At 38.6% G+C, this 18,450-nt stretch overlaps 1 protein-coding gene across 1 annotated transcript in view; it reads right to left on the bottom strand.

Moving 5' to 3' along the window:
- Positions 1–4,598: 4,598 nt before the first annotated feature.
- Positions 4,599–18,450, bottom strand: part of LOC148040542 (Putative thiol-disulfide oxidoreductase DCC) — a 55,623-nt gene continuing 41,771 nt past the window's right edge. Inside the window, exons 3-5 of the mRNA XM_087700659.1 lie at positions 5,568–5,780; positions 5,199–5,366; positions 4,599–4,983 (exon numbers count right to left, since the gene is read on the bottom strand). Of these exons, the coding sequence (XP_087556785.1) occupies positions 4,757–4,983; positions 5,199–5,366; positions 5,568–5,780 (608 nt within the window). The 3' untranslated portion in view covers positions 4,599–4,756. The remainder of the gene's footprint in view (positions 4,984–5,198; positions 5,367–5,567; positions 5,781–18,450) is intronic.

Raw genomic sequence — 18,450 nt, 5'->3', positions numbered from 1 at the left:
TGCATTTATTTAATCGATCTCATTAATTGTACTAGTTACTTTTTCTTTAATTGGTCTACTAGCTTATAATGATTGGACTTTTTGATGGCATGTAGATTTTTCTGGTTTGACAATTTAATTAAATATCGGCATCATAGAACAACTCTATTTTTTATTTTGAAAAGTAATTAATTTATGCATTTATATGATTAATTTTACTTAAACCCTAACGAGTTGTTTTATATAAAGATTTTAATACAAGCCTATGGTGAGGAAATGAATAAAAAACTACATATTATTTTGATAAGGCCTTTCCCAATTGAGTAAAAGAAATCCTTTTATGTTAAACCCTTGATTCAATATTTCAAATAGAATAAATGTGTCAAGTATAACATGCTTTATGCATAAAGTCTATCAATAAACAGGATGAGTCTACAAGGAATGTGTAAACACTTGGAATATACCGCCTTGTTATTATAAGAATAACATCACTACTTTTAGGCTAGAGACGATACAATTTAGTCACAAGTTGTCTAGATGGGTAATTAATTATAGGTAATCAAAGACCAACCAATCTAGTAGCATTCTAAATACCTTCCACGTACCTTTGCCCTTTATTGCTAATTCCATAAAAGAGGAGAGAAAGTTTCTTCTCAAATTGGTTCAACGACCGAAGTTTATGGAAATAACCAAAGGTAGAAACCCATGCCAAAACCTAGATTGAGCAAATGGAAGATAACTCTTCCGCTCTATAGAAACCACTACAATTAATCAAGCAATGATTATGCACCTCAAGCTAATGTTCAAGGCGGATATCTATCACATGCTTATCAAAATCTGAAAATGAATGAGTCTTTCAATTTGAAGCAATAATGGGATTGGAAGAATGAACCATGATGCTACAGAGGCAATCAACATGGCTATTTATGAGATCTACATTTGGCTACAACTCTAGGCTCATGCATTTGGCCAATGTTGTGTGATGTGCCAAGATGTCTTTTGAGAAATAAGGCATCTCTATGAAAAACTACTCAATCCTGTAGAGTCTTTAGAGATATCTTTGAAAACACAAGAAATATTCACATAGAACTACTCAACCAAGAAAGTCTCTAGAGATATCTTTGAAAAAAGTGAAACTTAACAAGAAATTTTTTGACCCTAGAATGTCTCTAGAGATCTCTAGAGAAATCTCCATAAAGCTTCTTGAGAAGTTTAGTCAATGACACCAAGTGCAAAGTGCCGCAAAGAGAGAATATCCAAAGAGAAAAAAGAAAAGTCCATGGAAAACTAAAATGCCTATGAAAAAGTCAAGGTGACTTAGTACATTGTATGAAAAAGGTAATCAATATTTAAGAAGGCTAGTAAATCTTGTTTCTATACTACACACAAAGCAGTATTTAGCGAGTAGTAATACTCATACATAGGCAAACTATAATTCAACCTAAGATGGAGGAAGTTCACTAGTATATGCTAAAGCTATGGTATGTGGAGCCACTATTTCAAGGAATGCCCATCCATGGAAAAAAAAAAGGAATCAACAAAACCATTTACAATTAAAGTTTCATGGGCAAAAATATTTAAGAATAGAGAGCAAATGGGGAGCAAAGGATTTAATCCAAATAACAACAAAAATGATCAAGAAAAAAGCTGACAAATGTACAAAAATCAAGGAGGAGAAAAAGTTTTGCACTACAAAAGGTCATATGACAAATAGGACCTTTGTCAAGCTATCACAAGTCAAAAAATTTTAAAACAAAACTAACATTCTCAAGAGCAACAAAGAAAAGGCCAATATTTCTGCTCCACCAATTTGGACCTCAATCATGGTTGGCTCACGATCCAAATCAATGCAGATAGATTTGGCAAGTAGGAAGGTTTCCTCATCAATGCGTGGTTCAATAAATAGGGCTTTGGAGAATGGTAAGAAAGTGTTCAAAAGGATAAATATATGCTTCAATGAATGACTGACCTAGATCCCACATAGTGGGTAAAGTGCCCAAAAGGGAGTGCAAACCCTAATTCACAATTGTGAAAACCCTAAATGCAAAAGGGATACAAACCCTAACCCTAATCCTAAAACGAGGTGCCACTTTAGAGAGGTGAAAACCCTAATCCTAATTTGTGTTTATGTAAGGGTGAGAAGTCTTAATTGTATTCACCCTTTTGACACATCTATGCTGCAAAAGCTATGTCAATGCAACCATTCAATCTTTCTATTTCTATCATCTTGCCTCCATTATTGAGTGACTGAGAGTGAGTGAGTGAGGTGTGCATTGAAGCCTTTGGACTTAATAGAATTACCAGTAAAAATACATCTTCGAGACTTAGGATCAAGTTTTATTCTCAATGCATTATCAATATGCATATATGTAACACAATCAAATGCTCTAAGATGAGATACAATGGGCTTTGTACATATATATGCCTCTTCTAGAGCAAGATTAACAAGTGCTTATGTGGGACTCCTATTCATGAGATATACTAAAGTATTCACAGCTTCAATCCAATAAGCATTTGGACGATTAACATCATTTAACTTAGATAAACTAAATGACATCATCAAAAGAAGCTTTGTTTGAAATGGGTGTTTAGAATGAATCTTAATACAATACACCAAATGCATGGCAAAAGCGCATTAAAATTTTCATATAGAGAATGCACATATCCATAGAAGTGATACTTCACTTTTGGTTGACTCTAAAAAGGTATATCCTAACACTAGTAAATGAGTATTACGAAAAAAGATACACTACCATAAAATTGGACAATGTGTATAATCAACTTTATCTCCAAACAGAATCAATGCAAAGAGATAAACCATTAGCAACCCATCTCTCTAATGGACGCTCCACAAAAACTTGGCCAAATCATTAGCAAATAGAGTAATATGAGTGATACAAAGGTGCACTAATGATCACTAATTTGGATTTACAAAAGAACTAATAATATTTGTCAATGCCCTCACCATCACGATGGCATCCAAGTGGGCTAAATTTTCGAGTCAAAAAAACAATCTTCCTATGACTATGTAAAGAGAAAGCGTCCCATAAAACTAGATGGAGCTAATTTAAACAAGTTGTGCTAAAGATGGGGTCTAACAAGAAAACTGTCAACCTACCATTTTTTTCTAGCAAGGGGATTGTAGGCTCATATATCTCCAAATGGATTGTTGTTAGATCCTTTCAAAGTGCAAAGAGGAGACAAATAGGAGTGTCTTCTAAGCCCTTTATTTTTTTCCAATGCCACATATCCATTATTGTGTGATGGGATGTATGACTCAAGATGGAATGTTGAAAGGGATCCAAAACATGGATAAACAATTGGCGAGGAGCACATGACTTACCAATGTCATTGAATAGGATTTGAGAAATCTAGGTTGGAGGGGAAGAATCACACAAAGGGGCCGAAATTTCCAATTGGGATAGAGGTCAAAGAATATGAAACCACCAAATGGGTCAAAAACAAGCTAAGAGATCAATTGTTGGAGTTTGATGGCTTGGCCATTGCTTATTAAATTTAAGAATTCTCAAGTTTTTTCTATATCCTATAACGAAATCCTATATTTCATTGATTTGTTGGAACATAAGATTGAAAAAAGAATGAGACTCTTGTAGGAAAGTTTCCATGGGGGGGAGCAAAACAAGGCTAGATACCTTGCTCCCATCACTATGAAAGGTCTAAAAGAGAGGAACATGGGTGAGATATAACTTCTAATTTCAAAAAAGAGAAGTGAGACCTTTAGGACTAAAGCTCTACAAAGGAGTCGGAACAAAGTCCCCTAGCACAAATGTTGGTGGACATTGCAACATAAGGTCAAAATGATGGACAAACTATGGGGATTGAATATCATAGAAGGATGCGATCTTTCGATGGAAGATCATTATGGGGTCAATTTTGATAGGGGAAAAGGTCAAGGGTAGAGGAATTACAAATGGGAGCTGTCTTTGTGCAAGAGATGATCTTTGAAGCATCCTTTCTAGGATGGATGTATAGCCACTAGCACATGGCAACAAATCCTACTCAACTTGGCCTCTGAGGAGAGGACCAAGAGAAATGGAGTTTTGCATCTTTGGCAAGTTTGGCCACCAAACTGTCAGAATCCTCACCCTTCAGGCTGTATGGGATGCTGCTCCCTAAAGCTTGTCTTTGAAGGATGGAAATCAAATGGAAGTGGAGTATAGAAGAAAGTGGCATTGGGGCAAAACTGGGGAAAAGGGAATTGGCTAGGGTCATGATATTAACAGCCTAGCCAATGATCCTCAACTTTTGTATATGAAGAAATTCTATTAATAATACCAATATCTTTTCACGTCTAAATTGAATTTAGAATGTCAAAGAGCACACTACTGGAGAACATTGTCAACAGAGAATCACGACTTTTCAATTGCATGATTGGAATGCATCAAAAACGATATATATGCTGAGTATGCAGAATGTACAATAGCTCACCCCTTTATGAGTGTTAAGATTGTTCAGAGAGATGCTATAACAATTGGCAAGTCCTGTGTAAAGCTGCAATTGTAAAATGAAAATGTAGCTTCATTGTTTACAGAAGCCCGAGTACAAAGGCTTTAAATGTATCAGAGTCATTTGAAGAATTCGAAGAGCAGGCTCAAGCAGAAAGGAAAACGTCCAACACTTAGAAAAACATATTTCTAACAGCATATACACTTTTAAAGGCAAGTCTTCCAATCATAAGGACCTGAGTAAACGTTCTATACATTCTCACACCTTATATTCTATCTTTCCAAAGTTCAGTATAAACAGAACAGTTTACTTATTTTTCTCTCCTTTGTCTCATCTTTGCTGCCAGTTCCTCTCTATCTATGAAGCGATCAAGAACAGCATCCCTTGGTAGAATGCAAGATTCTGATTTACCAAACCAGTCATATCGCCTCACAGCAACAAAATCATATACAGCATCTCTCAAAGGAGATGGAATAACCAAAAAGGCACCCAATACTGGATATGGGAAGGGCAGGTAAAGTGCCACACGAAGGGCAGCTGCACATTACAGACCAGGTACCCATAATTGAGGCAAGCTTAGGTGAAAATTGTCTAAACAAGGCAGTAAAAATGCACAATAAGGTTATGAAAAAATTTTGCTTTCAGCTTACAAGCTTTTTAACCTTGACCAAGAATCTATATCTGTTATGCAAGAATGAAAACATGTAAAGGGATACGGGCAAATAACTACTTCCAGAGCTGGTTAATCTCACCTGTAGAACCTTGTGAAAACTGCCTGGGACCCTCAACAAATAAGAAGCGGTTAAGCACATCTTCCCGTGTTAGCCCACATACTAGAAGGTATGGCTCTGCAACCTCAGATTGTACTGCACAGAAACTGATTCGCTTGTCCTTATCAGCTTTAATCAACCAGTTCACTCCTGCCCCAATTTGTCCAGTAAAGAAAGTCCAGCTCAGGAAAGCAATCACACCACACCTTTAAGATGAGATTAATTAAGAGTTGTGAACTGATATCCAAAGGAAAAAAAGTGAATTATCTGGCACATTTCACAAGATTGCTGCACTTCCACTTAGTGTGCGGTATTTAACCATGGAGGTTGAACATTCACTAAGGAACTTACCGGCATTGCAAAGATGACAAACTCCATCATACAGCACAACTTGTGGTTTCAAAAATATGTTTGGGGAACCAACAGGCCCACCAAGTGGAGCATCTGATTTTAGTGATTCATCCCTGAAGCAATCCGATTCACTAAGTTTGCTTGAGCTTATACCCTTTTTTGTAAATAGGCTGTGAGACCTGCAATTCAAGAATACAGAATCTGCACACCATCCTGTAAGCTCCAATAAAAGTGCATTAAAACTTAACATCAAGGCTAGACACCTGAACATACATGAATCCAAGTTTCTAAAAAGTTTAGACAAAGCATTTCTAAGAAAAAAAGAAAACTACTTGCATTGAGTAACATGTGAATGATGTCTTTTGGCTGTGTCCCTATCTCAGAGCAAAAGAAAATCCAAGTGAATCCCTCCAAAAGTAGGCACATAAGTACACATTCTTTTGTAATTTGAAACATTGGACAATGCCAAGGAGGCAATGAAAAGGTTTATAAAAAGATAATTACAACTTCCAGACCAACTGCCAAAGAGGTTTTTAACTAATGCTGCAGGGTGCGTGAGAAGTTTATGCCTAAGTTCAATTCTATTTAAGCATGCAAAAATCTTTGGATATGAGGCTTTATAATACCCTCTTGGTCATCTAGCCATGATTGAAAATTTTCTATATTATTGTGCCTAAAAATGTGTGTGTGTGTGTGCGCGCACGCGCACATGCGCGTGCGCGTGTGTGTGGGCTCTACTAAAGAGAATGCGCGCACGCACGTGTGGGCTCTACTAAAGAGAATGGGCTGCACTACTTGAGGTTTTTGCCAGCATTGATGATGGCCATGATTAAGTAGTGATAACCTTAGCTAGGTTGTGGATAGTATCATTATAGAGTAAGGCTCATTGTGATAAGAATGTAATTGTGTTTGTGTTGGTCAATTGATCCAAGGTTATTAAGTGCATGGACCTGCTTGGCACATGCACATGTGTGTATGTCTATAAGTGTGCACACATGTGCATGTAAGCACGTGGTGTAAGATTAATTAAAATAGGCTGATTTTCCAGCATTTTCACGCAACACATCCCCCTTGATTGATTCCAATCAACCCTAGAACTGGCTTGGCATCCAAGCACTTTGTCACCCTCATTCTTGGACTCAAACCAACTCTGTATTGTTCAGATATCCATCTATAGACTTTAATCTGTCCAAACCCTAGAAAACACAACCAGCTTTAAGCTCAAATTCATGGGGCAAACTTCCAAATAAACTTGCTTACACAATTCCCATGCAATTCAACACTATTCCTCTGACAAATAAAGGGATTTCTTGGGACAAAACTGCGAGAAAATCACTTTTTTCACTTCAAATTGGTCCAGAAAGTGCATGAGGCTCGAGATTTCAGACAAGAGAGGATCTCAGCTCATAGTGCTGTATAACCTGTTTTGATGAGAATGAGATCAAAAACAGCAGTAATACTTGCTAGATATTGAGCTATGGAGTGGCCATGTCGATTCCCATGTAGAGAAGAGAAGAATGATTGCTACCTTGAATCCCATCTGTTGTACTTGCATTCTCCATGGCTGTAAGAGAGAAAAGCAGCAGCAAACTGAAGAACAATGCCAAGAAATTGGGCATGGGCTGCCAAAAAACCCCCCAAGGGGCGGAGAGAGAGAGAGAGAGAGAGAGAGAGAGAGAGAGAGAGAGAGAGAGCTGCAAATGGCAACACATGCCTTTCTAAATGATTTTTTCTCTCTAGAACCCCATTAAATCACAAGGGGCTGCTTGACATTTACTACCTGTTCACTAGGCAAACTTTTCGATGTAGCTTAATTCCTTTGTTTCTTTTCAGACAGGCTGCTGAAATTAAAGAATAATCAGATGTGCTAGAGGCCATCTTTCCAGCATGCAAAAGCCATATCCACCATCGCGAAAAGTAAAACCCGAAAAAGGTCCGGTGTGAATCCAAGAAAGAGAAAACTTGCTAAAGCCCCTAAACAATAACAATATCCTGCGCCATCATGCATGAGTAGTGATCGAAGTCATGCGAATCATCTCTAACCATCGAGCAGCCACATCGTGGATGACAACCCCTACTTATATAATAGAAACTACTTTCCACGACAACAAGGTTCTAGTGTCACCAATGTGACCATGAATTCCAAAGGCAAAGTCAAATATAAAAGCTTTTCTTGTACACCAGGTGTGCCAAAGTACAATCCAACACGACAAACGGATCATGGATGACAACCCCCTACCTTGTAGTGCAACCAATATCACTATGAATTCTAAAGGCAAAAGTCAAAGGTAAAAGCATTTCTAGTATGCCAAAAAATCCAATGCAAGAAGTGAAACCAATGAAAATGTTATTGCTGCAATGTGCCAATCCATGGTAATCTTCCCAAGATCCATGCACGATTAGTAATTCGTTGGAATGTCGCTCAAGTCCAAACCCTATTCAAAAAATCCCAATTTTTTCTAGCAACCGGCAAGAAACAAAAAGATGAGACAGTTGCCACACATGTAGTGCAAAATACACAATGTCCACTAGCAATCTTGTACTTCAAGCAATAGTCAAATGCTCAATGCGAGCTATCATGGCCAAAGTGCAAGAGAGAAAGAAGGAGTGGATGCGGGCATTCAATTTGTCCCAATGTGCAGTACCTTCATCAACTTAGCTTTCTCATTACCAAAAAGCTTGGAGGTATCACAAACTATAGGACAATCTACAGCCTCAGTCACATCCATAAGACTCCAAGACAGCAAGCATCATTACCCACCAGATGCAATAATTCTCACCATCAAGCTTCTGATTGGAAGGAAGAGCCACTAACACGGGGACCTTACGGTCCATAATAGCCTAAAACTCCACATCAATCTTGGAAGACATTGTCACTTGAATAACCTACACGAAAACAAGGGCAACCCCCTCTAGCTCTGAAAACACAGCTTGCTAGGGCTTCCTCCGCTCATCCCAAACCTATTTCAACTGTCAAACGAGATGAAAACCCAAAGTCTGCAACAAAAGGCTAAAAACGTAGCCTTTTCTCCTTCAAAATAGCAAAACCCTTGCTTTTGATCGGAAGAAAGAGCCGGTAACACGGAGACCTTATGGCCCATAATAGCCTTAAAATCCACGTCGATCCCAAAAGACATTGTCACTTGAATAACCTACACAAAAACAACGGCAACACCCTCTTAACTCCCTAATCGCAGCTTGTTAGGGCTTCCTCTACTAGTACCAAACCTGTTTCAACCGTTAGAGGTGATGAAAACTCAAATTCTGCAGCAAAAGGCTGAAAACAGTCTTTTCTACTTCATGAACAAGGAAAACCTGCAAAAAAACAGCAATTTTGCTCGTCTCCCACACTTCACATGTTCGTCTCAACCTTGTGTCAATGCACAATCCTCCCGCTCACCCTCAAACACTGAAAACACCAACTTTGGTCACCCTGAAATCTCCCATTCAAGTCTGCCCATGATTTATCCCAATGTGCATGTGCCTTCATCAACTCCACGTTCTCATCAGTAGAAAGCTTGGAGGCATCATGAGCTATAGGACGATCTATAGCCTCAGTCACAAGCTCCCCTAGATCATAGGACTCCAAGATGGCAAGCATCATTACCTGCTAGATGCCGTAATTCTCACCATCAAACTTCTGATTGGAAGGAAGAGCTCGTAACACGAGGACCTTACAATCCATAATAGCCTGAAACTCCATGTTGATCTCAGAAGGCATTGTCACTTGAATGACCTACACAAAAACAAGGGCAGCCCCCTCCAACTCAAAAAACGCAGCTTGCTAGGGCTTCTTCCACTCTTCCCAAACCTATTTCAGCCATCAAAGGTTATGAAAACTCAAAATCTACATCACACACCCTTTTCTCCTTCATGAATAGCAAAAACCTGCAAAAAACAACTTCGCTCCTTTCCCATGCTTCACCTGTTCACCTCAGCCTTGTATTGATACGCAGCCCTCCCGCTCGCCCTCAAATGCTCAAAACGAAAACTTTTATCGCGCTGAAATCTCTCATTCAGGTTTGCCCACGATCAATCAGGCCTTCAACACAACTCTGATACCATGTTAGAGTGCAACGAATATAGAAGTGTATGATCGGACTAAAATAAAATGAACATAAGAGAAGAGGGAGAGAGGAAAGAGACAATAAAACATAAAAATCTGCAATGAATGAATGTTGAAATGAAAAAGGCAAATATATACACGTCAAATGTATCATCGCGAGGTAATTTATCTCTCCAGTGGAAATGACCAGAGAGCTAGCTTATAAATAGGGATGAAAAAAACCAATAAAATAATCACGTCGGCCAATTTAAACTGGCACATTGTCACAAGGATGTGAAATGTTATTGCTTTGCTTAGCATTTGGTTAAAAGTAAATTAAATGTGCTTATGTGACTTGCCCATGTGAGGTGCAAGTTAATTATTTCACAATGTGAAACCCAAAAACCCAAGATATCAGTTGGTGAAAAAGGAAAAAGTTGTAAGTTATGCCTGACAGGTACTAGGCGATACCTAGTGTAAAATTTGGGCCTAGACCAATTTATTGGCCACTAATGTCAATAACAACATTAGAGACTAGGCATTAATTACTTAATTAATATACCAATCTAAGGGTCAATAACTACTCAATGACACTTGGGAGACCAATTGGCTAGTGAAATTGATTTTATGAATTCTAAAATAATTTTTAAAATTAAATTCTAAAAATTAATTTAATAAGTTAGATAATGCTAGAAAATGGGATTAGAAGGTTACCGCTTAGCAAAACTTCCCCATACGAGTGGAAGAAATGTTTTTGGGGGTTGGTGGAACTTGGAAGTCTATTCCAACATTATGAGAGAGAAGGAGGTTGCTAGAGCGCAGGTAGATGTTGTTGATGTGATTTTCAACCACCAAGGATCAATCCTATACTACATGACAGCAGTTTGGAGCCCTCCAGGTGCAAGTGACAACAACCCAAGGTCCTTTTGGTACACGTGACAACATATAAGAGGAGACAGCAACCTTTCTAGTTATCCTAAGCTGTAGATGACAACTTCCATGGTTGTTTGAGCAGGGCAACAGTAGTATTTTAGTGTTTCTTGTTATGAAACTCGAAAATTTCTCTCTACACCATTCACTCTTATCCTACAGCCATCTCTTAAGTTATCTAAGAAAAATCTAGCCATTTGAGTCATCAGAGATGGAGATATTGAAGAATCTCTACTATAAATTCTAATTTATAGTAAAAAACTAGAGTTTTATAAACAATTGAATTGAGGAATTTTAGGAAGATTCAAGAGGCCAACCAACCAATATTAGATTTATGGCTAATTTGACTTTCAAAGAGTAAGGTGAAGACAAATCTCCAAGCAAACCTAGCGGCAAATTGGTTTGCAATACTCCATCCATTTGCAATAAAACCTACAGAAATACAACAAGGAGCACCAATTTTGGGACCACTAGGCTATTCCTTGTCAAAGATTAAAGTGGTAAAAGTGTGCATTTTCAGTATGTCTGTGTTAAAATGGATTACATACCACCCAATCCGAGAAAGAATGTTGGTTTCACGAACTACTATACATGATGAATCACAACAATATATAATGCATAAAAATGATGTGTCATACCATCCATGCCACGTGGCATTTGCACAACCTACATGGCTAATCTAACTACTTGGCAATGCTAGAAATCACGAGAAGAATACAAAAGATTGTTTGATCTATATACAAGAAATACGGAACTATGCCCAAAAGTACTAACAGAACAATAGTAAACTGCCAATACCTATCTAGGGGATGAATAAATGCAAGTGGAACTCTTGAGAATTTACTAACAAAACAATAGTAAAATGTCAATACCTCTCTAGGAAAAACTACTATAACTACAAGTGAAACTCTCAAGATTGATACTAACTGCAAGTGGACCTGTCATGAGGACATTTATTTTTGAAACCTCACTTAACATGTGGATTAATTTTTAACCACATGGTTAAGTAAATGTTACACATGTGAGGTGTAACTGGGGTTAGAGTAAATTTACAAGCTCGAGACCCAAGGAAATCACGAGATATCAAAGGCAAAAGTTACTATAAGTTATGCCGCACACTTATTTGGTGGTATTTTGATGCTAGTTATTGGCCTAGGTCATTCATTTAGCCATAAGTGTCAATTGGTCACACTAGAGAAGTGGCATTTAATGGTGCCTAACGCCAATCTAATGGTCAAAGATTGTGCAAAGATACTCGGAAATGGAAGTTGCCTAGCTAATTTAATTATTAACAATCATATTATTTTTCAAGGCATTGAAATAATTATTAGATTAATTTTTAATATTTAATGATTGAAAATTAATATTTAATTATGGATAATGCTGGAAAAACCATTTGGGAAGGCTGCCACTTGTCAAAAATACACATGCAAGACTGAAAAACGTCTTTAGAGGCTGAAGAGAGACATTTGAGTGGATTCAGTCTGCAAGAGAGAGGAAGGAAATATTATTGGTTTGATATGTAGCCATTGGAGGACCTTCTGAGGCAACCAAGGGCAAGAAAAGACCAATCAACAATAGGTGACAATATCTACAGGCTATTGAGACAGGGAAGCACCAATAAATAATTGATTTTCCTCAATTCTTTGCATCTACAAGCTGTTGAGATAGTGCAACAGCAGTAAATGACTGATTTTCTTCAGTTCTTCATAAAGAAATTTTGAAATTTCTCTCCTCGGCATTCTCTCTCATCTCCTAGCTTTTCTACAGCCTTGCTCAAAAGATTACAATATTGAGATCACCAAAGGCTGAGAAATTTCAGATTTCTCTCCTATAAACCCTAATCTGCAACAAAAATTAGGGTTTAGCAACAACCTCAAGAAGCATGCCAAAAATTGGAAGCTCCAACACTTGGATTCAATAGGGCTGAAGCTGTTTTTAGTCAAATTCAAGTGGAGAGACCAGCAAATCAATGAATTTAGGACGTCTTCCATCTCCATCAAAGCAGCTCAAGGCCAATTGACTATCCGAATCAAGGGGCAAAATCAAATTGAAGACTCGCTAGTCATTATGGACACAGCAAGGGACTTAAGTTGGAATACCAAAAGGGATTGAAAGAATTCCATTGTACATTAATTTCTTCTTCAATTAAGCTAAATAAATACCAAAAGAAGGGGCGCAAGTGTTGGGGCCAACAGGGTGTCCAATGTCTAAGATTATGTGGTAAAGTGTACATTTCAATTTTGTGAATTTATTAATTGTTATCAATAGTGCTTAATCAGGTTATTTATCACCCTATCCGAGGAGAAAGGCAGGTTTCATGACCTATAAGGGATCTCGAGATCTACATAATCTACGTGGCTAGTCAAGATTAATACATCAAGTGCGATTTCACACCACATCTTTCTATTTTAAGGGTGGCCAATGACCAGAACACTATAAATATACTTGGGTTGTCATTGACAAGATGCCTACGAGAAATTATAAATTTTAGTTGAGCGATCAAATTGACCATAAAGCTTAGATTACTAAGACTTTTATATTGAGATAGTCACATTGACTAGAAGCCTATATAATGAGTGGTTTCAAAAAGTGAAATTAAATACTCATGATCGAAAAAACAAACCATGAACTTGTGAACCTATATAATGAAGCTCTCCAAAAGCTAAATTTGACTACTCTTAAAATATAAAAGGTTACTATTTGGAAGTTGCTCAAATGGAAATTCTATTCACGTCAAAGGCTCTGAAATTTAGTAAGGAACAATTTTATCTGCAACAACTATCTCAAATTCTTAACCATTTTGAGAGATTTTTAGAGTAGAAGGTTCAGAAGCTTCTTTCTCTAGAAAAGTGATATGTGGCATCTAAAAGAGGACATGTGTCATTTTGAAGAGACAAGTGTCCCTACACTTGTCATTTGTAACCTCTACTTTTCACTTTTGAGCATCCAAGCCCCACACCTATATATTGGAGGTCTCTCTCTTCATTTGAAACAAGCTCTCATGCTAAAATTTCAGCTATATGCTTTGTACTCTCTTGTCTATCTCTTATCCAAGAAACACTTTCTACTTAGCTTAATCTAATTCAAGCACTAAAGAAGAGAATGAACTTGCTGCCCAAAGTTTACAGAAGTTAGGGTTTCGAGATCCTAGTTTATAGAATTGCAACTAATCAGTCCTTTTGTATATGATTCACGCACTTGATGCCTATGGTTTTATTTCAATAAATTCCTAAAAGAAAGGGGGAGGGAGGAGAAGGGAGGGGTGTGCAATTCCCCTCTGTTGAGAGTCATTTCTTGGATGACCACGCAAGCAGTGCCATATGGCAGGTTGCCACATGGCAGCAATCGGACAGTAATACAGCCGACCTAATTATTTCTAGGTATTATTGTCAACCTTTAAAAGGCTGAGTTTTCAACAATCTTGACACATTGTCTCTGATATATCTCAGCTTGCTGACTACGGGGATTGTACTCGGGTCTAAGAGAGATCGAGATCCTGGAGGTGGAGACGTGCAGATTTTTTCTCTACACCCATGTATAATTTTGCATCCTTATACAGCATTCTTCACTACATATTTTCTGCGTTTCAGTCTCTCTCTCTCTCTCTCTCTCTCTCTCTCTCTCTCTCTCTCTCTCTCTCTCTCTCTCTCTCTCTCTGTTCACTCTTTGTCATGGTCATTCACTTTCGCATTGCTTCACTCTAACATCATATCAAAGCATTGAAGGCTGACCTAGGGTGGATCTATCTAAAGAGGAGTTTTCAACGTGACACAAGGCTGCGTTTTCAATATTCAAGTGCGAGCACGTGGGCTGCCTATGCGAGAAAAGAAAAGATTTGCTAAAGCCGCTGTTGTTTTTACTGTTAGAGAAGGAAGAAGGCTGTGTTTTTGGCCTTCAAGTACAGATTTTACCTTTTCATCGTCTCCGGCAGGAGAAGAAGGAACAAGACAAGCAAACCTCAGCCCTAGTAGGCTATATTTTCACAATCAAAGGGGGACTGCTTTTTGTGTTTTGTGCAAGCATTGTAGGTAAAGATGTCTTCTAAGGCCGAGATAGAGTTTCAAGCGATCATGGACCGTCCTACCAACTCTTCCTTCAGATCAAAAGCTTGATAGTGAGAACTACCACATCTGGCGGATTATGATACTTGCTAAATATTGGAGTCCTATGATTTGGCGAAGTTTGTTACGAAGGCTATCAATCGTCGTTTTTCACGAGATGAGTCCAGACTCTCTTCCAATGAGAAGGCAGAGTTGGCAAAGGCTCATGCACATTGGGATAAACTCAATACACGCATTCGCTAGTTTTTATTTCTCTCATATACTACAGCTTTTATCTCTCATATAGAGCATTTGACGGTGACTAGGGAGATATGGTTGGAGTTGGATCAAATGTATAATCAGATGACCGTCATGAAGCGAGTTTCTTTGGAAGTGTAAATGAGGACTATAAGTGTCAACAAGTCATCATCCATGCGGGAGCATATCAATAAGCTAAGGTAGCTTCAAATGCAAGTTTAAAACGCAAGGAAGTTGATCACTTCTAAAGACATGGCGATAACTCTCCTTTCACAGTTACCACCTCGCTTCAGTGGTTTTTATTCTGCCTTGATTGCTTCAGGGCGATCTGAGACTCTTCGGTGGGAAGAGTTGATTTCTATGGTCTTGGACCAAGAGGAGCAACTGAAAGGAGCCAATGCTTCGAAAAGTCTTCTGCTGCTTTCCTCCATTCGGAGGTGGCTGACAACTCGACTCTGCCGGTTTCTGATGTTGCGTTGACCGCCCTATTTACTCGGGAGTGGATTGTTGACAATGGTGCCTCTGAGCACATGACCCCTTCTTCAGCAAGTGTTACTCATTTGTGGCCTTCTCATGGTCGAATTCGTATTGGCGATAGTTTGTCTATTCCTATTCAAGGACATGGCAACATGCATCATATTCCAAATGGGTATGGTGATGCCCATGCTTCTGAGGTACTTTATGTGCCGGCTTTGGGGTATCATCTTCTCTCGATGCACAAGATTTGCGCCCTCCGTCTTTTGGTCGAATTTGATGTGGATTCTTTTCGGATTCTTGATGGAGGATCAAGAGCGATTCTTTCTTTAGGTTATGAGGAGAATGGAGTCTACAAGTTGCCGTCTTCTTCTGCCTTGACTCCTATTTTTCTTACCTCTCAAACTCGGTTCGAGCTTTGGCATGCTCGGTTTGGTCACCTCAATTATGAATACCTTAGAAAGACGTCTAAGAAACAGTTTGTTCGAGGTTTGCTAGATATTGTGGTGAGCTAGCAGCCTTGTGTATCCTACATCCATGGAAAGCAGTTTGGTGATGTTGTTCCCAACAAGGCATCGAAGCGGTCTTCAGCACCCTTGGGGCTTGTTTCCACCGATCTTTGTGGACCAATGAGGACGGAATCCCTTCGAGGGAGTTTGTATTTCATGCTCATTGTAGATGATTACAGCAGGATGACATGGGCCTATTTTTTGAAGCTGAAGCCGAATAAGGACGGAGAACTTGTTTCTAATGAGTTTGCTCAGTTTTGTGCAAATCATGGCATACACCAAGAGTTTGCCAATACAAACACCCCTCAAGAGAATGGCATTTTGGAGAGAAAAAATCGCAGTGTGATCAAGATGGCCCATACTATAATAAAGCATCGTCAGACACCTCAATGTCTATGGGTTGAGGTTGTGGCTACTTCAGTTCACATCCTTAATCGTTCCCCTACTTCCATTGTTGTTGGTATGACTCCTTTTGAGGTGTACTTTGGATCAAAGCTCGATGTTTCTTATTTCGGGGTTTTTAGGTGTGATGCTTATGTTCACATCCCGAAGACACAGCATGACAAATTTGAAGCGGCTTTCAAAAGACAAGTGTTTGTGGGCTGTAGCTCGCAATCTCAAGGCTATTGATTGTATGATCTTGTTAAGCGGGATGTCTACACGAGCGAAATGTGTTCGGTTCGTGGAGGTTCCAACCCCAAAGGGGGGTGAGGATTACCCTGTACTTGGAGATCCTCATTAAAGCTGGACCCCAGCGACTGTTCCCCTTGAGCCTATGTCTATTGAGAACTCTTCTTCGGATGAGAAGCCTACTACCCAGCCATCAGATTCACCGCCTCCTCCTCCGTTGATGATGGACCTTCCAAAAAAACTTCAGTAGATGGAGACTGTCGAGGCAACATTCTTCACTGTAGATTTTCTATGTTTTATTGTCTCTTTCTCTCTCTCTCCTCTCTCTGTTCACTCTTTGTCACGGTCATTCAATTCAGCATTGCTTCACTCTGACACCCTCGTAACATGGTGTCGACTCTTTTCTCTCTCTATCTATCTTCTAATTTTTCATGGTGATAATTGATTGAGTTGGTTAAGTTCAAAGTATTGTCATTCTCATATTCTTCCCCACACGTAACAATGGTATCAAAGCAAGGACTTCTTCTTTGCAACAACTTTTAAAGATGACAAGATCTTTAGACTCAATTTTCTCACCATGTCAATAGGTGAAGAGGAGAATTTTGGTAAACAACTGGAAGGCTCTCAGCACTCAGTATCTGTATGCTTCTCTAATTATGAGAAGGGCTAAAGCGAAGGTCTTTAAAGATTTCCTTACCGAGAAGGCTCTTGAGACAAATGGTATTACGGTTGTGAAGGCCTACCTCAACATGAAAGGTATCAATGTTACTGATGCAACTAAGTCTACGAAAGGTAGCATATCACCCATCGTTTGAGGATCCACCAAAAGCACTGACTTCAATGTCTCATCATACACAAGCTACCTCCTCTTGTCCCAAAAATCCCTCCATGGAGAAGAGCATGGACAAAGTCAAAGAACCAACTATTTCCATGGAAGCTAAATCTTTAAAGATTCCTTTAGCAAAGAAAAACGATGCTAAAAGAGACTTTAAGCCTAGAGAGAAGAGCGTCAAGTTTGACATTTTCTATGGTAAGAGAGATTCTCAAAAAGCTATGTCTTTTACTAGACAGTTTGATGTTGCTTTTGGTGGTGAAGATTATAAAGAAGCATAAAAAATTAGAATGATTAAAATGCATCTAAAGGATGCCGCTTTGAATTGGTGGCTCAAAGTTGTTCAAGAGAAAAAAAAAACCCAAGTCTTGGAAAGAGTTTAAGGAGATGTTCAACAAGAAGTTTTTGCCTTCATCCTTAGAAGTTAATGTGCAATAAGAATGAGATGAGCTAAAGCAAGGCAATGGAGACAATGTTGAAATATATATCAACACGCTTGCACCATTTCTCATTAATGAAGTTCCTTTCAATCTAGAGATGAGAGTTTATTCATGGATTACATCCGACGATACGGTGAGCTATCAAGATGACAAAGCCTGATACTTTGGAAGCAACCCAAGATGCAACCTTATAAGTTAAAGGACTACATATGCCATGGGTGCTTGGTAAAGCCTAAAAAAAAGAACCACGAATGAAGAAGATCAAGATACTTGACCAAAAGAAAAGAGAGAAACAAGAACCAAAGCCTAAGGATGGAGGTAGACTACCTTTTCCATCCAAAAAGAAGCTAACATATCACCACTAAAGCAGGAAAAACTAGCCCCAAAAGACACCTCAAGAAAATGTTGTACCTAAGAAATCCTTGCAACAGGATGAAACTCCGTCAGAGTAAAGAAAGCTTTTTATGGCTTGGGATAAGATTACTAATCAACCTATTCTCATTCATTTTGATATAGGGACTACATATCATTATATCCATCCTCAGATTGATGAAGCTCTACATCTACCAAAGGAGAGGTTTGGAACACCAGAAATATTAGGTACTGCTTTTCAGGGAATGGAGTCTCAAGTTACTCTCATTCTTGGGAAACTACGAATTGAGATAGGAGATTATGTAGATCACGAAAGTTTTGTCATGGGAAACCTTGGTCATTGTGATGTT

The sequence above is a fragment of the Lygodium microphyllum genome, chromosome 2 (genome assembly GCF_053477565.2).
Source record: "Lygodium microphyllum isolate KBCC chromosome 2, Lygodium_microphyllum_v1.1.10, whole genome shotgun sequence".
NCBI classification, from domain to species: domain Eukaryota; kingdom Viridiplantae; phylum Streptophyta; class Polypodiopsida; order Schizaeales; family Lygodiaceae; genus Lygodium; species Lygodium microphyllum.
This window is presented reverse-complemented; position numbering and strand designations above follow the sequence as displayed.